This window comes from Zingiber officinale, chromosome 6B (assembly GCF_018446385.1).
Source record: "Zingiber officinale cultivar Zhangliang chromosome 6B, Zo_v1.1, whole genome shotgun sequence".
In the NCBI taxonomy this organism is placed as follows: domain Eukaryota; kingdom Viridiplantae; phylum Streptophyta; class Magnoliopsida; order Zingiberales; family Zingiberaceae; genus Zingiber; species Zingiber officinale.
In genome coordinates, this window is record NC_055996.1 from 9953293 (window position 1) to 9973272 (window position 19980).

The following is a 19980-nucleotide window of genomic DNA, read 5'->3' on the forward strand; positions in this document are numbered from 1 at the left end:
TTCTAACCCGTGGCATATATAACCAAGCATTGGAAGCTTGGTTGAAGTTGACGAAATTAGTGGTGGTTAACCCTAATTAGAGTCTCCTAGTGCCCAAGTGATCTAGCGTGCTTGTACAAGGTTGTGGCGAGGTTTCTCCACCCACAAGGAGCTACACGAGCTAGCCGGAGGTTTTCTGGGGAGTCATCCACCGACGGATCGGGATCGTCCACCTTACCGACAACCGTGGAGTAGGAGCTTCATCTCCGAACCACGTTAAACAACGTGTCATTGGGTTTGCTTCTTGTTTATTGTTTTCTAGGGTTAGCTTTGCTTTTGTTTGTTAGTATTTTTGTTTCCGCTATGCACTAACAAGCGTAGGAAGCGACGATTTGGGTGAGACGCTATTCACCCCCCCCCCTCTAGCGAACGTCAAGGTCCCAACAAGTGGTATCAGAGCTAGGTGAGCTCTTGTTGGACTAATCGCCAAGAGAGCGGCTAGAGGAAGAAGATGGAGTCGGAGGAACCTCTCGGATGGGACATCCGAATCCCACCTCCATACGAGCGCGAGGACTTCGACTATTGGAGGAAGCGCATAGAGATGTGGTTCCAAATGAATTGGAACCAATGGATTGCGTTGGAGGAACCGTTTAAAGTTCCAACGGACAAGAAGGGAAAGCGTCTCCGACGTCGATATTGGACCGATGAGCAAAGGGAGCAATCGGAGACGGACAAGGAGGTAACTAGAATTTTAATTAATTTATTACCTCTAAATGTGATATTGAATATAGGTGAATACGAGAATGCAAGTGACCTTTGGAAAAAGGTAATTGCGCTTCATGAGAGTCCTACACAAATCCAAGAAGAGGAGGAGCCCAAGGAGAAGGGTTCATTGGTCCAAGAGGAGAAGGACCAATCGAATGTTGACACGAGCTCAACATCCGAGGAGGAGAAGGAAGATGAGGAGGTATCATCCACATCTTCAAGTGAAGATGAAGAAGATCAATCCAAGGATGAGGAGATCTTGGAAGCTCAACCCTCCACCTCAACTACCAAGAAGAGCACAAAGGACCATATCAAATGCTTTGAGTGTGGTAAGATGGGGCACTACAAGAGTAGGTATCCTTCGCTCAAGAAGGTAAAGGAGGTAAACCCTAAACTCACTAAAGTTAATTTAGAAACTAATGTGAGTTGTAGGAAGAAGAAGGAGAAGAAGCACATTAGGTGTTTTACATGTGGTGAGTGGGGTCACTACCACACAAAGTGCCCAAGGAGAGGAGAGCTCAAGAAATTGGCGCACTTGAGAAAGTGGGAGAAGAAGAGAGCTTCAAGGGTAAGGGAGGTAAACCCTAACTTGAATTCAAGTTCAAATTCAAATTCCTCCATGCATATTAGAAATAATATGAATTATTTGCCCATGCATATTTATGGTTTTAGATATAATGATAGGAATAGGGTTAATGTAAGTGATAACCCTAGGAAATCATTTTCAAATGATAGACCTAAAAAGAAACAACCTATCTTTCCTAAGGAGAAGAAGGTGGTTGAAAACCTAAGCATTAATCCCAAGAAAGGGAGACATATGCCTAGGAAAGTGGGTAGGTCTAAGGATGCACTACAAGAAAAAAGCCTAACAACAACGGTTTTTCACCGTTGTCGTAGCCCATTTTGAACTGTTGTTAAAGACCGTGTTGTTAAAAGGGGTGCCCAAAGACAACAGTTTTTAACCGTTGTCTTTGAAGGCAAAGATAACATTTTTACAATAGTGAAAAACTGTTGTCTTTTCCTTCAAAGACAACAGTTTTTCACTGTTGTCTTTGAGCGTCTACCTTTAATAATAGGGTATTCAACAACAGTTTTAAACTATCTACGACAACGGTGAAAAACCGTTGTCTTTTTTAGAAAAAAATAAAAAAAAATTAATACACAATTTTCCAATATTATAAATCATTCAAAATACTAAATTTCAAAATAAAATTTAATATACAATTTTCTAACATTCAAAAATAATATCTATAACATTCTGAAGAAATTTCATAAGCAACCAACAAAATTTCATAAGCAATCAACAAAATGATAACACTATTAAAACAAAGGTAGAACAATATAACACAAGATTTTCTACTTAGATGTCGGTGAAGAGGAGGGATTGCAGCTCCTAGTGCTCCTTAATTTGTTAAAGTCTCTTCATTTTTTTAACTTGTCGGCATTCTTCCCAATACTCTTGAGGACATCTATTCGAATAAAGATATATATTACAAATTAGCAACTAAACTGTATGTGTGATTCTAATTACACTGCATAAATGTTACATAACCATAAAAACCATTTGATATAGTCATCTAATAGAAGTGCAAAAAGCGTTATCTACGTAACATAAATGGTAACCTCTTGAAATAATATGGTGGCTCTTAAATTTATTATTAAGCAGAATTTTCATTCTATGTCACTGCATACAAAGCTTCTATTATAAATCATGCAAACATTATTTTTCCCAGTGATCAAGCAACATTAATTCTAAAGGTACAATCTAATGCAAACGTTCCCACACAAGTCCAAGAATGTGACACGGAGCAGGGAACAAAATAACTCAGAATGTGACACAAGTCCAAGAGTTTACATGCTCAAACCAAAAGGGCAAAATAATATTTTTTTTCATATTATTCAGAATTAATCCAAAAAAAATCCAATATCATTGAATATTAATTATGAGTACCTGACAGAAAAAGTAATAACTTAGTTAACACACAATGAGATGGAAGAGGAAGAACTGTGAACTCCTTTTTATCTAGATTTTGATTAGCTACTAATTTATAACTATTTCAACACAATAGGAACAGCTCTTGCCTTATCAATCAGCAACCAATTCATCTCTATACATGAATTACATGTCTAGTTGCAATCAATACAGGGGCATAATGAGAGGTAGAATTAACTCCAAAATTCAAACACAGATAGATGAGTTGAGAAGAACTTTGCTAAAAAGATTTTGCGATCACTGTTACATCTTATAAGTAAATCCTACACAAAAAATAAACCTGAGTAACTTGGGTAAAGTACCTAGCCTAAGGATGAAAAGAATACACTCCGCTACTTTCTTTAAGGTGAAAGCATAAACGGAAAATGTGCAAGTGAACATACAAGATCAAAATGATTACCAAGAGACGTTGTCTTTCCCCCTCCATTAACACCAACAATCATAATCACTGCAGGTTTTCTGGTTGCACATGGAAATCAAAGGCTTTGCAATTGAGTCCAGCTTGGACGAAAGACCAATTGGATAAAATACATGAAGAATAATTCAAAGTCTAGAACCTAAATCCCAGCTGAAGCTCTGTCTTACTGCCCTTGCTTGTCAACAACTGGAGCACGCTCGTCTTCAAAGCCTCCTAGATATTTGTTAATGAGAATTAACTTAGGCAGTTACTGAAGGGGAAAAACCTACAAGGAAGATGCTGAAGAAAGAAAAAGTTCACCTTTATCTCACTTCCAGACTTTAGCTTCCCCGCTAGTATATCTTCCTGAAGGCTGTCCACGATCTTGAACGAAATTTTCTTGCCGAAATCAGACACTAAAAGTGCCTACAAGAAAAATTCGATTGAAAATCAAAGTCAACTCTTCCCACTGCATGATCATCCTTTTTTTAGCCACCTCTTCGAGCTCATCCAGAACTCGGTCGGTGTCGGCGAGGTTCCAGTAGAGGAGGAGCTCATCTACAACGGAGAGACTCTCACGCGTCTTGGAGAATCCGGAGAAGAGCTTATCAACATCGCTCTTGGCCTTCTCCTTGATGAAGCGACCCAGCTGGGTGAAGAACCCGGCGGTTTTCCCGGCTGCGCACCGAAACCAAGCTGACGAAGAGACTCCCCTGGAAACGAAGATAGAAAAGGACGAAGAGGGCGGTGAGGAGGGAGGCAGCGAAGAAGGCGGTGAAGAGGGTGGTGAGGAGGGAGGCGGCGAAGAGGGTGGTGAGGAGGAGGTGGCGAAGAGTAGGGTTTTGGGAAAGAGACAAAAAAACAAGGCATAAACAACACTTAATAGACAGAAAAAGTGGCGAAAGAAAAAATAATCGCATTCAACAACACTTAATAGACAACGGTTTTTAAAAACCGTTGTCGTAATCCCAAAAAAGCGTACATAGACAACAGTTTTAAAAAACTGTTGTCGTACCCTTTAAAAACCGTTGTCGTATCCCCAAAAAAACATAAATAGACAATAATTTTTAAAAACCGTTGTCATAGGCCAAAAAAATTACTAAAAGACAACAGTTTTTGTTAAAACCATTGTTAAAAGGCAAAAAGACAACGGTTTGGTATAAAACCGTTATCGTTTGAGTGTTGTTGAATGACGTTTTTCTTGTAGTGATGTCCAAAGTGGACATGTTGACTCTAGGGTTAGAACCCTAGAATTAGAAAATCAAGCCTTGAAGGTAAGGCTTGAAAAAATGGAGAAAGTCCTAGAGAGTTTCATTATTGGACCTAAAGGACTTGACATGTATTTGAGTGGTCAAAGATCCAAAAATGCCAAATTAGGTCCCTCCAAGACAAAAAGGAGGTCAAGTGCTAAGGTAGCACATGACATTGGTAAGGGAGGTGTGACCAAGGACAAGGGAGAGTCATCCACGGCCAATAAGAAGGAATATGCTAGGGTGACATATAATTATGGCAAGGATGATGTGTCTAAGGTGAAGGGAAAGAAGAAACTAACCAAAGACAAGATGTCTAAGGTTAAGAAGGTGAGTTTTATAGGCCAAGTGTCACCCGAGGTGCATCGAAGTGGCCTAGCCATAGTAGATGAGTCGCCAAGGGAGGTGACTAAGGTTAAGAATCTTAAGGTTAGGAAGAGCCTTTGGAACCCATGGTAGATGGGTTATCAAATGTGCCAAGTGGTTAGGAGACAGACTTAAGCCTCTAACCTAGTGGGTTGGCACAATTGGGATATGTTTCGTGCATGGAAATATGAATTGGGTTCATATTGCATGAAAATTAGTTTTTGATGTATATATGTAATATAAACTAATGCTAGGGATGCATTATGGTTTAGTATGGGCAGATACATCAAGAGGAAGCCAAAACTAGGACTTTAGGTCAAGGTTCAATTGAACCATTTAGCTAGTTTTGAATTTTGTGTCAATCTTGGGATCTATGATAAATATATTTTTATATATATTTTTCCCAAGTAGACATGGATAAAATAGACCTCTCCACAAAATTTAGAATTTTTTGGAGGTCTGTGAAATTTTTGACGTATTTCTGAAAGTGGGTAAAAAAGGCTGATTTTTGTCCAAAAAGAGTACCAGTCGACTAGTACAGTTACCAGTCGACTGGTACAGTTACCAGTCGACTAGTAACAGTAATTTTCAACACAGAGGAACTCTGTAAGCTCATTTTGACGAGGTCAGTCGACTGCTAATTTTACCAGTCGACTGGTAACACTGTTCACGAGCACAAAATGTCTCTGTAAGCTCGTTTTCATGAGGGCAGTCGACTGGTACTTCTTGCAGTCGACTGATACAGTCTGAAAATATTTTTCAAGCATTAGAAAATGACCAAAAGAGTGGTGAACATGTATGTAATCTTATGGGGGATTAATACATGATGTTTATGGTCATTAGAGGTCAAAGAGTCCAATAATTGGGATATTGTTGGAGCTCTTTTTTATGTATGGCAAAGGGGGAGAAGTTTAGGTTTAAGTGGGAAACTTACATACCTTTGCAATAAATCCTAGCTCAAGGGGGAGCTTAGGTGAAGGGGGAACGATTGCTCATTTATTAGCAAAAGGGGAGAAGTTTACCTTTGCAAGAAATCCTAGCTCAAGGGGGAGCTTAGGTGAAGGGGGAGCCTAGCTGCCTAGGATTAGGTTCCATGATTTATGCATGTGTAGATTACATATATTTATTTGCATATGTATTGCTATATTGTTTCCCTAACTTAAACGGGTTGCCAAACATCAAAAAGGGGGAGATTGTTGGAGCAATCTGGGTACCCTAGGTTTTGATGTTTAGGCAAAGGTTTAAGTTAGGTTTATTATTGTATTTGATATGCATTGTGAGTGTGCAGGATACAGGTTTAAGTCCAAGGGTGAGTCTTGGCGGTGTAAGTCCAAGTATATAGTCTTGGCAACGTAAGTCCAAGTGTGATCTTGGCAAAGGAGGAAAGTCCAAGGATGAGTTTTGGCGGTGTAAGTCCAAGCATGTAGTCTTGGCAACGTAAGTCCAAGTGTGACTTGGCAATGGATGAAGTCCCGGAGGCGCGACCTCTTGGCAAAGGAAGACCCGACAACAATGACAAGGCCGATGGAAGCTCCAGAAGGCAAGACGTGAAGGATGGGGAGGCATCCGAGGGGCGCAAGGTTGATGGAGGAGGCTAGAAGGCTAGGTCTAGGTTGGTCGGGCGAGAACGAGTGTTGAGTGAATGTACTCGGGGTAAAATCCCAAAATTAGGGTTTACTGTAGCAGTCGACTGGTGGTTTCATCAGTCGACTGGTGCAGTCGACTGGTAGCGAACAGAGGGTTGGTATCGAGCCGTTGGGCTGCAATGGTCGAATTTCCACGAAGGGCAGTCAACTGCATATTTTGGCAGTCGACTGGTAGGCGGGGTTTTCTAACCCGTGGCCTATATAACCAAGCATTGGAAGCTTGGTTGAAGTTGACGAAATTAGTGGTGGTTAACCCTAATTAGAGTCTCCTAGTGCCCAAGTGATCTAGCATGCTTGTACAAGGTTGTGGCGAGGTTTCTCTACCCACAAGGAGCTACACGAGCTAGCCGGAGGTTTTCCGAGGAGTCATCCACCGACGGATCGGGATCGTCCACCTTACCGACAACCGTGGAGTAGGAGCTTCATCTCCGAACCACGTTAAACAACGTGTCATTGGGTTTGCTTCTTGTTTATTGTTTTCTAGGGTTAGCTTTGCTTTTGTTTGTTAGTATTTTTGTTTCCGCTGTGCACTAACAAGCGTAGGAAGCGACGATTTGGGTGAGACGCTATTCACCCCCCCCTCTAGCGAACGTCAAGGTCTCAACACTTTAAATGTAATAAAGTTGTAATATTACATTTAGGAACCTTTATTGGAAAATGTTACCTTAATGAAGGTTTATTTAAACTCAATGTAGAAAATGCTAACTTAAATAAATCTAATGATATTGGTTGTTCATATAACATTGAGTCTTATGATATATGGCATGACAGATTAGGACATGTCAATTTTAATACCGTGAAAAGGATGATGAACCTAGACATGATTCCTAAGCATATAAATGATAAGAAAAAATGTGAAGTTTGTGTGCAATATAAACAAACCCGAAAACCCTTCAAATCAGTTGAGAGAAATTCTAATATTTTAGAATTGATCTATACTGACTGTTATGAGTTTAACGGTGTAATAACGAGAGATCATAAAAGGTATTTCATCACCTTCATTGATGATCACTCTCGTTATTGTTATGTTTATTTGCTGAAAACTAAGGATGAAGCTTTAGATAAATTTATGATTTTTAAATCTGAAGCTGAGAATCAAACAAATAAATCTATTAAAAGGTTAAGGTCCGATAGGGGTGGAGAGTTTACCTCAAACATGTTTCAAAAATTTTGTCAAGATACAGGTATAATTCATGAGGTAACTGCTCCATATAGTCCTCAATCCAACGGTATAGCAGAACGAAAAAATTGAACCCTTGAAGATATGATTAATTCCATGTTAGGCAGTTCTGGGTTACTCAACTTCATGTGGGGGGAAGCTCTATACACTGCATGTCATGTGTTAAATAGAATCCCCATGAGGTCTAAGGATAAAAGCCCATATGAGCTTTGGAAAGGTCGGAGGACAAGTTTGAAATACCTTAAAGTATGGGGGTGCCTTGCAAAGGTACTAGTACCTGAACACAGAAGGAAAAAAAACTTGGTCCAAAGACCGTAAATGGTATCTTCTTGGGTTATGCTCAAAATAGTATTGCATATAGATTTCTAATTATTAAATCAGAAATTTCTGGAATAGATGCAAATACTATTGTCGAACTTCGCGATGCTACATTTTTTGAGGATATATTTCCTATGAAGATAAGAACACCTCAGTCTATATCTAGTATTCCTACTAGAGATAAGCCTGCTTTCGAAGAGGCCCCATTATCCGTAGAAGGTATACCTTCCTCAAGTCACTCTAGACTAGATGAATCTAGTGAGTGTATAGAACTAAGAAGAAGCAAGAGGCAACGTGTGTCTACAGATTTAGGCCAGGACTTTATCACCTATAATATAGAAGGTGACCCTGTGACATATAGAGATGTTATGGCTTCTCCTGAAGCTAAGCACTGGAAAGAGGTCATTAAAAATGAAATGGACTCTATTATCTCTAATGCCACTTGGGAGTTGGTAGATTTACCTCCTGGGTGTAACACTATAGAATGTAAATGAGTGTTTAAAAGAAAATTAAAACCTGATGGTCAGTAGATAAATTCAAAGCTCGCCTAGTTGCTAAGGGATTTAAACAGAAAGAAGAGATTGACTATTTTGACACTTATTCTCCTATTACTAGAATTACTACAATCCGAGTGTTGATAGCATTGTCATCCATATATCATCTTGAGGTTCATCAAATGAATGTCAAAACGGTATTCCTTAATGGAGATCTTGAAGAAGAGATATATATGGATCAGCCTGAGGGACATGTAGTTTCTGGAAATGAGAATAAAGTCTGTAGGTTAGTTAAATCTTTTTATGGTTTGAAGCAAGCCCCAAAGCAGTGGCACGAAAAATTTGATAGTGCTATGCTATCGTTTGGCTTTGAAATGAATGACTCTGATAAATGTGTGTATGCTAAAATGAAAGGTGATAGTTGTATTATCTTATGTTTATATGTAGATGATATTCTACTTTTTTGTTTTAACCTTTCTATTATTAATGAGACTAAGGTCCTCTTAAGTGGTAAGTTTGATATGAAGGATATGGGTTGTGCTGACATGATTTTAGGGCTGAAGTTGACTCGATCAACTGATGGAATAGCAATTTCTCAGTCACTCTATATTGAGAGAGTATTAGAGAAATATGGCTATAGCCAAGTTAAATCTGTAGTCACAACGTATGATTCTTCAAAAACTCTCCACAAGAATAAGAGTGGTGTGGCAGTGTCTCAATTAAGGTACTCACAAATAATAGGTAGTCTAATATATTTAGCAAATTGTTCTAGACCTGATATTTCTTTTGCTATATGGAAATTGAGCAGGTTTACCAGCTATCCGGACAGAACGCATTGGGATGCATTAGACAGAGTACTCAGATATCTAAAAGGCACTATATCTTTGGGCTTGTGGTATGGGAGATTCCCTGCAGCCCTGGAGGGATATAGTGATGATAGTTGGATAGCGGACACTGCTGAGTGTAAAGGCGTTACTGGTTATGTCTTTACACTTGGAGGCGGTGCAGTTGCTTGGTGTTAAACAAACGATTATAACCCGTTCTACATCTGAGGCACAATTGTGTGCTTTGGATACCACAGTAACTAAAGCTGATTGGCTGAAGAGTCTTCTTTTTGAAATTCCCTTGATGATGAAGCAAATACCTTCTATTTCAGTACACTGTGATAATCAAACAACAATAGCTCAAATTAGAAACTCCAAGTATAACCAGAAACAGAAGAGACATGTACGAATACGATTAAAGTCTATTCGTGAGTTAGTGTCTCTTGGAGTGGTGTCATTAGACTTTGTAAGTTCAAAGGACAATATTGCTAATCCACTCACTAAAGGGCTTGATTCTGAGAAAATCAAGAGATCCAGTAAGGGAATGGGACTGAGGTCTGTCCTGGATTCATCTATAGCAGTAACCCAACCTATCTGATTGGAGATCCCAAGAAGTAGGCTCAATGTGGTATAAACAAGCTATAAGGATTAATCGTAAGCATCAAATTGATTGAGATGTAATCTCATAGTCTCTTCCCTGGATAGATGTTTGACTACTAGTAAGGATGAGCTTAGGAGCTCTTAATGAGTTCAAGGTATTAATGACAAGATGCTTGCAGTACATCCTTGGAGAACTCACCTATGTAAGTGTAACTGTGGGGCCGCAGTGTGGGGGGTCTAGGCAACTCTCCTTAGCATATATGAAACAAGATTCGGTGGCATGGCCGTAATGCACCAACCCAGAAGGATTCAACCGTCGCCAGTGATGAGTTGTTACCAATTGATCTTCACATATAAAAGGTTTAAGATCAAGACTCAGTTCTCTTCAAACCTATGTGAATAAGATTGGTGTACTTAGGCGAAAATTCAAACCAGAAGGTATTTTCACTAAAAGCTCATTGCAACCAAGCCTCAGAACTTATCTTTGTTTTCGACTAAAATAATTTGAATTAGTAGGGGATTGTTGAGTTTTAATTCACATTATCCCTTATGCTTTTAGTCCCACATTGCTAAGCCAAGAAAGTTGGAAGGCCTTATATATGGAGTCCTTCCATCTATGCTTAGCAATGTTAAGGGGACTTACACGCATGCGCGGGCTGAGCCCAAATCAGGTGGTTTCGGAGGGTTCGAGCCCGAAATCCATAAACCGGGCACGACGCACGCGATCATCGCGCGCAGGGGGGGTGCAAATCCCCAGCTCGTGGGCCTCGTGCTTGCGAGCGGCCTAGTCTGTTTTTGCCAGTTTGGTGACCTGGTTTATTTTTGTTGGTCCGGTTTGATTTTGTCCCTCGCACCTGGTGGTTCGGTTCTGTCCGCGCGAGGAAGCGAAGCAGCGCGACGGCATCTGTTCGGTTCTGTCCGCGTCGCGTGAAGATGCGAAGCAGCGCACCCGCGCGTGAGATGAGGAAGCAGAAGCAAAGCGTGCGTCGCTTCCTCTGCACTGCTTCAAGTGTATAAATACACTTCCTCTGCTCCTTCTTAAATCACTCCGAAAAAACAAAGCATTCCTCTGCTCTCTTCTTCCTCTTCTTCTTCTTTCCAAGTTCTGAGGCTTGGTTCTGCGATCTGAGGTTGAGTCCGAGTGCGGCATTCGTCTTGGAGTGCACCTACAAACGGCGCGAGCGGTTGTCGGATCTTGGGAGGATTTTGCCGGAGAACCTCTGTACCGTGGGCGGCAATAAATTCTCTAAAGACAGTCGGCAAACCCGATGCTTCAACCGGAGATACATAAATTCTTAACCTTACTCTTATTAACATTTATTGTATGCTTATTATTTATTGATGTAATTATAGATTACTATAGTAGCGTACTCATATCACCACAAAATTTTAGTCTCTGAGAACTTTTTATTCCACATAAGGCTTTCCTTAAATTCCTCTCCTGAATGCCTCAGTTTATGTCTGAAGGTTTGAATTCTGAAAAGGGATTTTGTTGCAGAAAATTATGAGTTTGCATTTGTTTTTGCTATAAAAGTTGCTCAAATGATTGGCCCAATATCCATCTTGAGCTGATATATGAGGGTAAAATTCCAGATAGAGCTAATTTCCTTGCCATCTCAACCAATTCCATCCTGTAGTGTTTTAAGTTAATACTGTGACACGTATTGCTTTCTTGTTTAATCTTTGCCCTTCCAAACTAACAATTGATGGCATCAAGTGGCAAAGGCGAAACGCTTATATCCTAGAATTAATATGGGGAAGATAAATTATAATAATTGAGAAGATAAACGGATTAGAGGTGTGTGTCATATAGGATGTAGGAATTTACGCTCCACTGGTTCTAAGGTTCGATCACTCGACTTCAAGTGGCAAAACCTCATTCACTTATCATATCAACTATCACTACAAAGACTAGTCTTTAGCGACAAAATTAGAAACGAAATTAACATTCTTATTCTAATTTGAAAAAACTTTAAAGTTCCATCTCTAATAAAGATAAAATTATATTTCCATCTCTAATTTAATCGTTAATAATAAAATTATAATTAATCTAAAATTAATAACTACAAAAATATAATTTTCATCACTATATGAAAATATAATTTAAACTTCATCTTTAAATAGAGACGGGTACATATTTCATCATTACATTCTATATTTAAATATTTATTCTACCGCCGCTAGATATTGGCACTGTATTTAAATATTAACTAAGGATAATACAATCCATTGCTAAATAGAGATGGAGTTTAAATTCTATCTTGTAGAGCGTGATAATTTATTCCGCCGTTAATATTTAAAATACACAGTCGATAATTAATGACAAAATAAATTATTTCCTCGTTATATAGAGACTCGCTAATATCGGAAATAAATTTTGTCAGCTACCAATTTGAAGCATCAGTAATAATCAGTCGTTATGTCAATTAACGATGAATTAGCGTTTTTATAGTTGATGATAAATAACTAAATTTCCAACTCTCTAGTTTGCTAATTGTTTATCCCGGGTAACTTCTGGAGTATGCAAATTGATCGTCGAGGCTAGTGTTCGACACTATCTCCGTAAACGATATTGCTCCGCTACGGTGCTTAACGGATTGTTGCAATTCGTTTCCAAGATACAACGACGACGAACGTCTCGGAATCGTAGCACTCCGACTTCCGAGATCAGCGAACCTTCTAGTAGACTTCTTGGACTCTTGAATGCACAAGATGAGATGAATGCTTGAGGAAGAGAAGAGAGGATTGAGTGAGTATTCCGTCATCTGGAGGGTTCTATTTATACTGAAAGAAGAGGTTGAGTGTCCTTTGGGTGAGTGGATGTGTTCCTTGGGCTGGATCGATCTAGATCATCCATTCCGAAGGGTTGTAATCCTTCTCCAAGCCCACTTCAATCTCATCCATCAGATCTGAGGAGTTGTGACCCTCAGATCCCGCCTATTGTCATCGGCCATCGGATCTGGATCCATTGATTCGATGCTTCAGATCAAGTCTCATCCCAAGCCGTCAAATCGTTACTCTTTGCGATCCAACGCTCTAGATCGCATCACAAGCGATCCATCATACCTATTTGATCAACGTTGATCAACGGTAGTCATTCATTCCCTAAGTCAACTGTCCAGTCATCTCCCTTTGCCCACGAGGATCCTACAAAGCACCTATTGCGCACGTGGCGGGTGGCGGGCTCACAGGTGCGAGCACCTGCTCGCCCTTGGCTAAGGGAGCACCTGTCCTTTTATTTTTGTGTTAACTCCATTAACACATCTTCATTAATAAGTAGAGAATACACATCGAGAATTTCTGATATGGGACTATTCTCCCATGCACTTTATTAATGAATAATAAATGTTATTTTGGGCCGACTTTAAACATTAATTTCTCATTCACCCTTAATCGGTTTTGAGCAAATTAATAGTCTAAATCTAACTACGCGAATCGTAGATTTCAATTTTGAAGTCAATTACGACTTTCAACAATTGATGGCTTCCTTCCTCTAAATCGTTTTGGTCCATTTAAGGCCCCAATATCCAACAATCCCCCATATGAATGGAAATTAATGCAATGCGTGTATGCATGCTGACATTTTACAAGAGTCCAATCGATAAGTCACTGCATCGGGAGAGGTAGCTTGTGGCTTTGAACCTTCCGTAGTGAAATGCTATCGAGTATACTAGGCTGCGCAGTGATGTCTTGAACTGCTCAGCTGTTGGTGTATACTTAGACAATAACACCCACACAGAGATCTATCTCACCTACTTTAGGTTCTCATGGTTGGTTCCGTTTCGGCCATGGATACCATCTTGGATTCATGAGTGTTTCATTGAAGCGGCCTGTCTTCACACTCACATAGGTGACACTTCTATCAAGAGTATCCTACCATACTCCACCTTATCAGGTATAGAAGTCACTAAAAGCATAAGCTTAACCTCACTACATGAGGTAGGACAGCACAAATTCATCCTAGGATTGGGATAGAGATAAACTATCTAATGTGCTGGACCACAACTTCTGTAACTTCGTTGTCCCATTGAACCAAGATCTTGGGATCTCCAGTCAACAAGGTTGGGTTACCGCTACAGTCATTTTCAGTTGTAGATTTTTAATCTCATTCCTCTTGATGAGCAGTATACTTGATCTCGACTCAACCCCTTTGTTAGAGGATCTGCCAAATTATCTTTGGACTTAACATAGTCGATTGCAATCACTCCATTCGAGATCAACTGCCTAATGGTATTATGTCTACGACGTATATGTCGTGACTTCCCATTATACATATTACTATGTGTCCTTCCAATCGCCGATTGACTATCACAGTTGATTAATACGGCATGCACATGTTTCATCCAGCTCGGAATATCTTCCAAGAAATTCCGCAGCCATTCAGCTTCCTCAGCTGCTTTGTCTAGTGCTATAAACTCGGATTCCATAGTTGACCTAGCAATGCAAGTCTGCTTAGTGGATTTCCAAGATACTGCTCCCCCACCGATCGTGAATACATATCCACTAGTGGATTTGGAGTCTTTTGTATCTGATATCCAATTAGCATCACAATATCCTTCCAACACAACGGGATATTTTCCATAATGTAATTCATAGTTCATAGTATATTTCAAATATCTGAGAACTCGCATCTATGCTTTCCAATGGGTGTCATTTGGATTACTCGTAAAACGACTCAGTTTGTTGATAGGCAATATCCGTGTGCAGTTTGTGAGATACATCAAACTGCCTATTATCCGAGAATATTCCAACTGCGATATGGTCTCACCATGATTTTTCGCTAAGTGTTGACTTAGATCCATAGGTGTTTTCACTATAGAGAGATCGTACGCATTGAATTTTTTCAATACAGATTCTACATAATGGGATTGTGTTAAAACTATCCTTCGATGTCCTGAAAATTTTAATTCCCAATATAGCATCTGCTACCCATATCTTTCATATCAAAATTTCTGGTCAACATTTTCTTTGTAGTCATGATTACATCATGATTATCGCCCATTATTAGCATGTCGTCTACGTATAGACAGACAATTACATAGCCTTCAGGTGTGTTTTTGACATAAATGCATTTGTCACATTCATTTATTCTGAATTCGTTTGACAGCATTACTTTGTCAAATTTTTCGTGTCATTGTTTAGGCGCTTGCTTAAGTTCGTACAACGACTTAACAAGTCGACACACCTTTTTCTCATTTCAGGAGCCATGAACCCTTCGGGTTGCTCCATATAAATTTCTTCTTCCAACTCACCATTTAAGAACGCAGTCTTAACATCCATTTGATGTATTTCAAGGTCATACAGTGCTGCAATGGCTATTAGCACTCGTATGGACGTAATCCTTGTCACCGGTGAGTATGTATCGAAGTAATTAAGGCCTTCCTCTTGCTTGTACCCCTTGGCTACAAGTCTGGTCTTATACTTGTCAATTGATCCATCAGCTTTATACTTACGTTTTAGTATCCACTTACAACCTAATGGTTTATTACCAAAAGAATGTCTACTAATTCCCAAGTATGATTATTCATGATAGACTCAATTTCACTATTGACAGCTTCTTTCCACATTGGAGCATCGGGTCTAGAGTGAGCTTCACTTAATGTTCTTGGTTCCATTTCTGACATGAAAGTCATGAAATCTGGCGAACGATTTCTCAACTCTAGCCCGTTTGCTACGACGTGGCTCTTCACTTTGATCGTCAATAGTCCTTTTATAACAGCTAAGTTCGGTAACGTCATTTTTGTTTGAACTTCCGTTGTTATCACTTTCAACGTTTCCCTTTTTATTTGGGAATACGTTTTCAAAGAATATCGCATTCCGAGATTCTATGGTTGTTCCCACATGTATATCAGGAATGTCTGATTTGTGAACTAGGAAACGATATGCACTACTATTATGGGCATATCCGACAAATACCGCATCGAACGTTTTAGGTTCGATCTTTACTTGCTTTGGTTTAGGTACTTCGACCTTTGCCAAGCACCCCCACACTTTCAGGTATTTGTACGATGGCTCGCGGTCTTTCCATAGTTCATATGGACTTTTATCATTTTTCTTATGAGGGATTCTGTTGAGAATGTGAGTTGCCGATAATATTGCTTCCCCCCACAAGTTTTGAGGTAAGCCTGAATTTATCAACAAGGCATTCATCATTTCTTTTAGTGTCCGATTTTTACGTTCGGCAACACCGTTTGATTGAGGTGAGTAAGGCGCCGTTGTTTGATGGATAATGCCAGATTCTATACAAAATTCATCAAACGGTGCACCATATTCTCCACCTCTATCGCTTCGAATTATTTTAATTCGTTTGTCAAGTTGGTTTTCAACTTCTGTTTTATAGGTTCTGAACGCCTCTAGGGCTTCGTCTTTACTTCTTAAAAGAAAGACATAACAGAACTTTGTGCAGTCATCGATAAAAGTAATAAAATATTTTTTACCTCCTCTAGTTTGCACAAATTTCAAGTCACATAGATCACTATGTATTAACTCTAGAGGAGTTATTGTCCTTTCCACCGAATGAAAAGGTAGTTTTGTCATTTTCGCTTCCACGCACACTTCACATTTGTGTGTTCCGTCAATATTGACGTTTGGTAATAAATTTAATTTGACGAGACGTTTGAGAGTATTATTATGCACATGTCTGAGTCGATCATGCCATAAATTAAAACACTCAACAACATAGCTGGAAACATTTATTTTATTACCATCAAAATTTCGGAGTACAGGCATTACAACCATTTTGAATAGACCCTTTTCTAGGTACCCCTTTCCTACGAATACACCATTCTTCGTAAGTACAAAGTTGTCTGACTGGAACACTAGCCTAAATCCGGCCTTGACCAATGCCGCTCCAGAAACTAGGTTCTTACTAATGTCGGGAACATGGAGTACATCAATGAGTGTTAGCTCCTTTCCGGACGTCATCTTCAGAACAACCTTTCCGAGTCCAACAATTGGCGACGTCGTGGAATTACCCATATAGAGCTTCCTGCCATTTATCAGAGTATACTTGGAGAACATCGCCTTATCGGAACAGATATGACGAGTTGCTCCAGTATCAATGAACCGTGCTTCGGGTTGGTATCCACCAAGTTGGCTTCAAATACAACTGCAGTGAGATCCAAGTCCTCAAGAGAGGTTGCGACATGATTCGCAGCATCCTTTGGCCCCTTGGTTGGCTTCTTCATGCCTCAGCCCTTGACAGTGTCCCGCCTTTCCACAACAGAGCAGAGCCTTAACTTTTGCTGAGCCTTCTTTTGAACCGCCGCTTTTTAGCTCGCCCGACCAAAGTGGACATTTCGTCTATAGTCCGCTTGTTCTCCGAGTCGGATAACTTTCGATTATCCTCCTCTATTCGTAGTCTCAGGATCAGGTCTTGCAGCCCTATCTCCTTTTGCTTGTGCTTTAGGTAATTCTTGAAATCCTTCCATGACGGAGGGAGCTTCTCAATTACCGCAGCAACTGTGAATGTCTCGTTCAGCTTCATGCCTTCGGCGTCCAGATCATGCAGTATTAATTATATATCTTGGACTTGAGATGAGACGCTTTTTGAGTCCACCATCTTGAAATCCAGAAACCGACCGACGATGAATTTCTTCAATCCAGCATTTTCGGTCTTGTATTTCTTCTCAAGGGATTCCCACAAAGATTTTGCCGTCTCCAGAGAAAAATATACGTTATATAACGTGTTGTCTAAGACGTTGAGTATATAATTGCGGTACAGAAAATCTCCGTGAGACCACGCATCGCTAGCAGTCTTACTACCTTCCGTAGCGGCTAGCGTGTTTTCGTACAAAAACCGTACAAGGTTTAGCGTTGTTAGATAAAACAACATCTTCTGCTGCCATCTTTTGAAGTCGGTTCCGGTGAATTTCTCCGGCTTTTCTCCGTGCGGAATGGTTGTCGGAATGGCGGTCAGAATGACGGTCAGAACGACCGTCGGAATGTCGTTGGTAGCCATATCAGTTTGCACGAAATATCGTTTACGACTGTTTATCCCGGGTAGCTTCTGGAGTATGCAAACTGATCGTCGAGGCTAGTGTTCGACACTATCTCCGTAAACGATATTGCTCCGCTACGGTGCTTAACGGATTGTTGCAATTCGTTCCCAAGATACAACCCTTCTCCAAGCCCACTTCAATCTCATCCATCAGATCTGAGGAGTTGTGACCCTCAGATCCCGCCTATTGTCATCGGCCATCGGATCTGGATCCATTGATTCGATGCTTCAGATCAAGTCTCATCCCAAGCCGTCAGATCGTTACTCTTTGCGATCCAACGCTCTAGATCGCATCACAAGCGATCCATCATACCTATTTGATCAACGTTGATCAACGGTAGCCATCCATTCCCTAAGTCAACTGTCTAGTCATCTCCCTTTGCCCACGAGGATGCCGCATAGGTGCTGCCACGTCAGGTACGAGCCTGACACGTAGGCACTGCAAGTGCAAAGTGCGCCTACAAAGCGCCCATTGCGCACGTGCGCACGTGGAGGGCTCACAGGTGCGAGCACCTGCTCGCCCTGGGCTAAAGGAGCACCTGTCCTTTTATTTTTGTGTTAACTCCATTAACACATCTTCATTAATAAGTAGAGAATACACATCGAGAATTTTCGATGTGGGACTATTCTCCCATGCACTTTATTAATGAATAATAAATGTTATTTTGGGCCGACTTTAAACATTAATTTCTCATTCACCCTTAATCGGTTTTGAGCAAATTAATAGTCTAAATCTATCTACGCGAATCGTATATTTCAATTTTGAAGTCAATTGCGACTTTCAACAATTGATGGCTTCTTTCCTCAAAATCGTTTTGGTCCATTTAAGGCTCCAATATCCAACACTAATTTATCCCCAAATTCAGTAAAACTAAGGGTACGTTTGATATGCGTATTTTTTATTTTCAGTTTTTTAAAAAATAATATTTGATTTATATTTTTCATACTTATTTTCTAAAAAAAATAATTAACGTTTTCTAAAAAAATAAAAAATGATAAAAAATTATTTTCTATTTTTTAGAAACATATATTTTTTAGAAAATAAAAAAAAAAACGTACATACCAAACGCACCCTTAAATCATTCTGCTTAAATTTCTATTTTTCCATTTGCAACCGGTTTCGAACACTAACAAGTGCCTACTACAGAAGCGCGGTGGCAGCGGAGCACATATCTAATCGTAATTTATGATATAGAAGATAGATCATTTCCTCCATTAGGTGTTGAGGATGAATCCCATGATAGATAGGATCCATCTCCGCCAATCAATCAACTTTGACTGATCGCAAATTGATGGGAGCGATGCTTATCTCCGACATAACTAAACGTCAGTCGTTTGATGATGTGGCCAGATGGCTCGATGAACTACGCGGACATGCTGACAGTAACGGAATTTGCCCAGCACGAGAATCTCTCGCGGTGCCCACCGACGACGCAACGGAATTTTTCCAGCGCGAGAATCTCTTCTTCCCGGAGACATCTGCGATCGAAGCCTGAGTCGACCGGAAACTCAAACTCACTGAAAGGAACTCAAATAGTAGTTCCGGGGCAAGAACCTGCCGAAGCCAAAGCCACTTGTTGCTCGTCTTCGTGTTAACTTTTAATTTCTTCAGTTGCTTTTTTTTTTTTCTTTCCAAAATGGTTGTTTGTGTAGCAATCAGATTGATTGCTAATCTGTAATCACCTCGGGCGGCTTCATCTGCTTGGTGCAGTTCGTCTGCCGTCTGTTTCATCTTTCTTCCTGACGACGTTGCCTTTATTTTCTTGGACACGTTTCGCCATTCTGAATGAAATGTCAGGCGGCAATAATTTCTGGATCCTGTTGTCCAATCACTGTTTTTTTTTTTTTTTTTAAGGAATTGAATTGTGCAGGAAACTGCAGATGAATAATTGAACCAGTGGCGATATAATGAAGATCTTGTCCTTTTTCTCTTAATTTATTATTTTTTCAAATCTGACTGGACTGTTTCAGCATGTGAGATTGGACGTGTGTTTTGTTGGGAGCTCCAAAAGGAAGGTCAGTAGTAATTTGCCATTTCAAATAATTTTGATTAGCTTAAATATAAACGTTGATTAAATGGAAGTGGATGAGAGAAGTTCAGAAAGTTGATTATTTGCTTCTCTATTTTGTGGGTTCTTTTATAGAATAGCTTCTAAAAATTAGACAAAC

The 19980-nt window shown here is 39.9% G+C and overlaps 1 protein-coding gene across 1 annotated transcript; it reads right to left on the reverse strand.

Annotated features, from left to right (window-relative positions):
• Positions 1-3001: 3001 nt before the first annotated feature.
• LOC121990744 (cell division protein FtsY homolog, chloroplastic-like) lies at positions 3002-19543 on the reverse strand. The gene is made up of 5 exons (XM_042544823.1): positions 19194-19543; positions 3631-3847; positions 3456-3560; positions 3295-3368; positions 3002-3196 (listed from the first exon to the last, which is right to left on the reverse strand). Exons 1-5 carry the CDS (start codon positions 19541-19543, stop codon positions 3079-3081), a joined length of 864 nt encoding a protein of 287 aa, XP_042400757.1. The 3' UTR covers positions 3002-3078.
• Positions 19544-19980: the final 437 nt, after the last annotated feature.

Bases quoted from the DNA above. Each gene is read 5' to 3' on its own strand.
- LOC121990744 (XM_042544823.1), bottom strand. From the start codon at position 19,543: ATGAAACAGACGGCAGACGAACTGCACCAAGCAGATGAAGCCGCCCGA. The intron at 3,561-3,630 runs GTGGCTAAAAAA...TTTTTCTTGTAG, and splicing joins TTCTGGATGAGCTCGAAGAG to GCACTTTTAGTGTCTGATTT. The intron at 3,369-3,455 runs GTGAACTTTTTC...ACAAATATCTAG, and splicing joins AGTCTGGAAGTGAGATAAAG to GAGGCTTTGAAGACGAGCGT.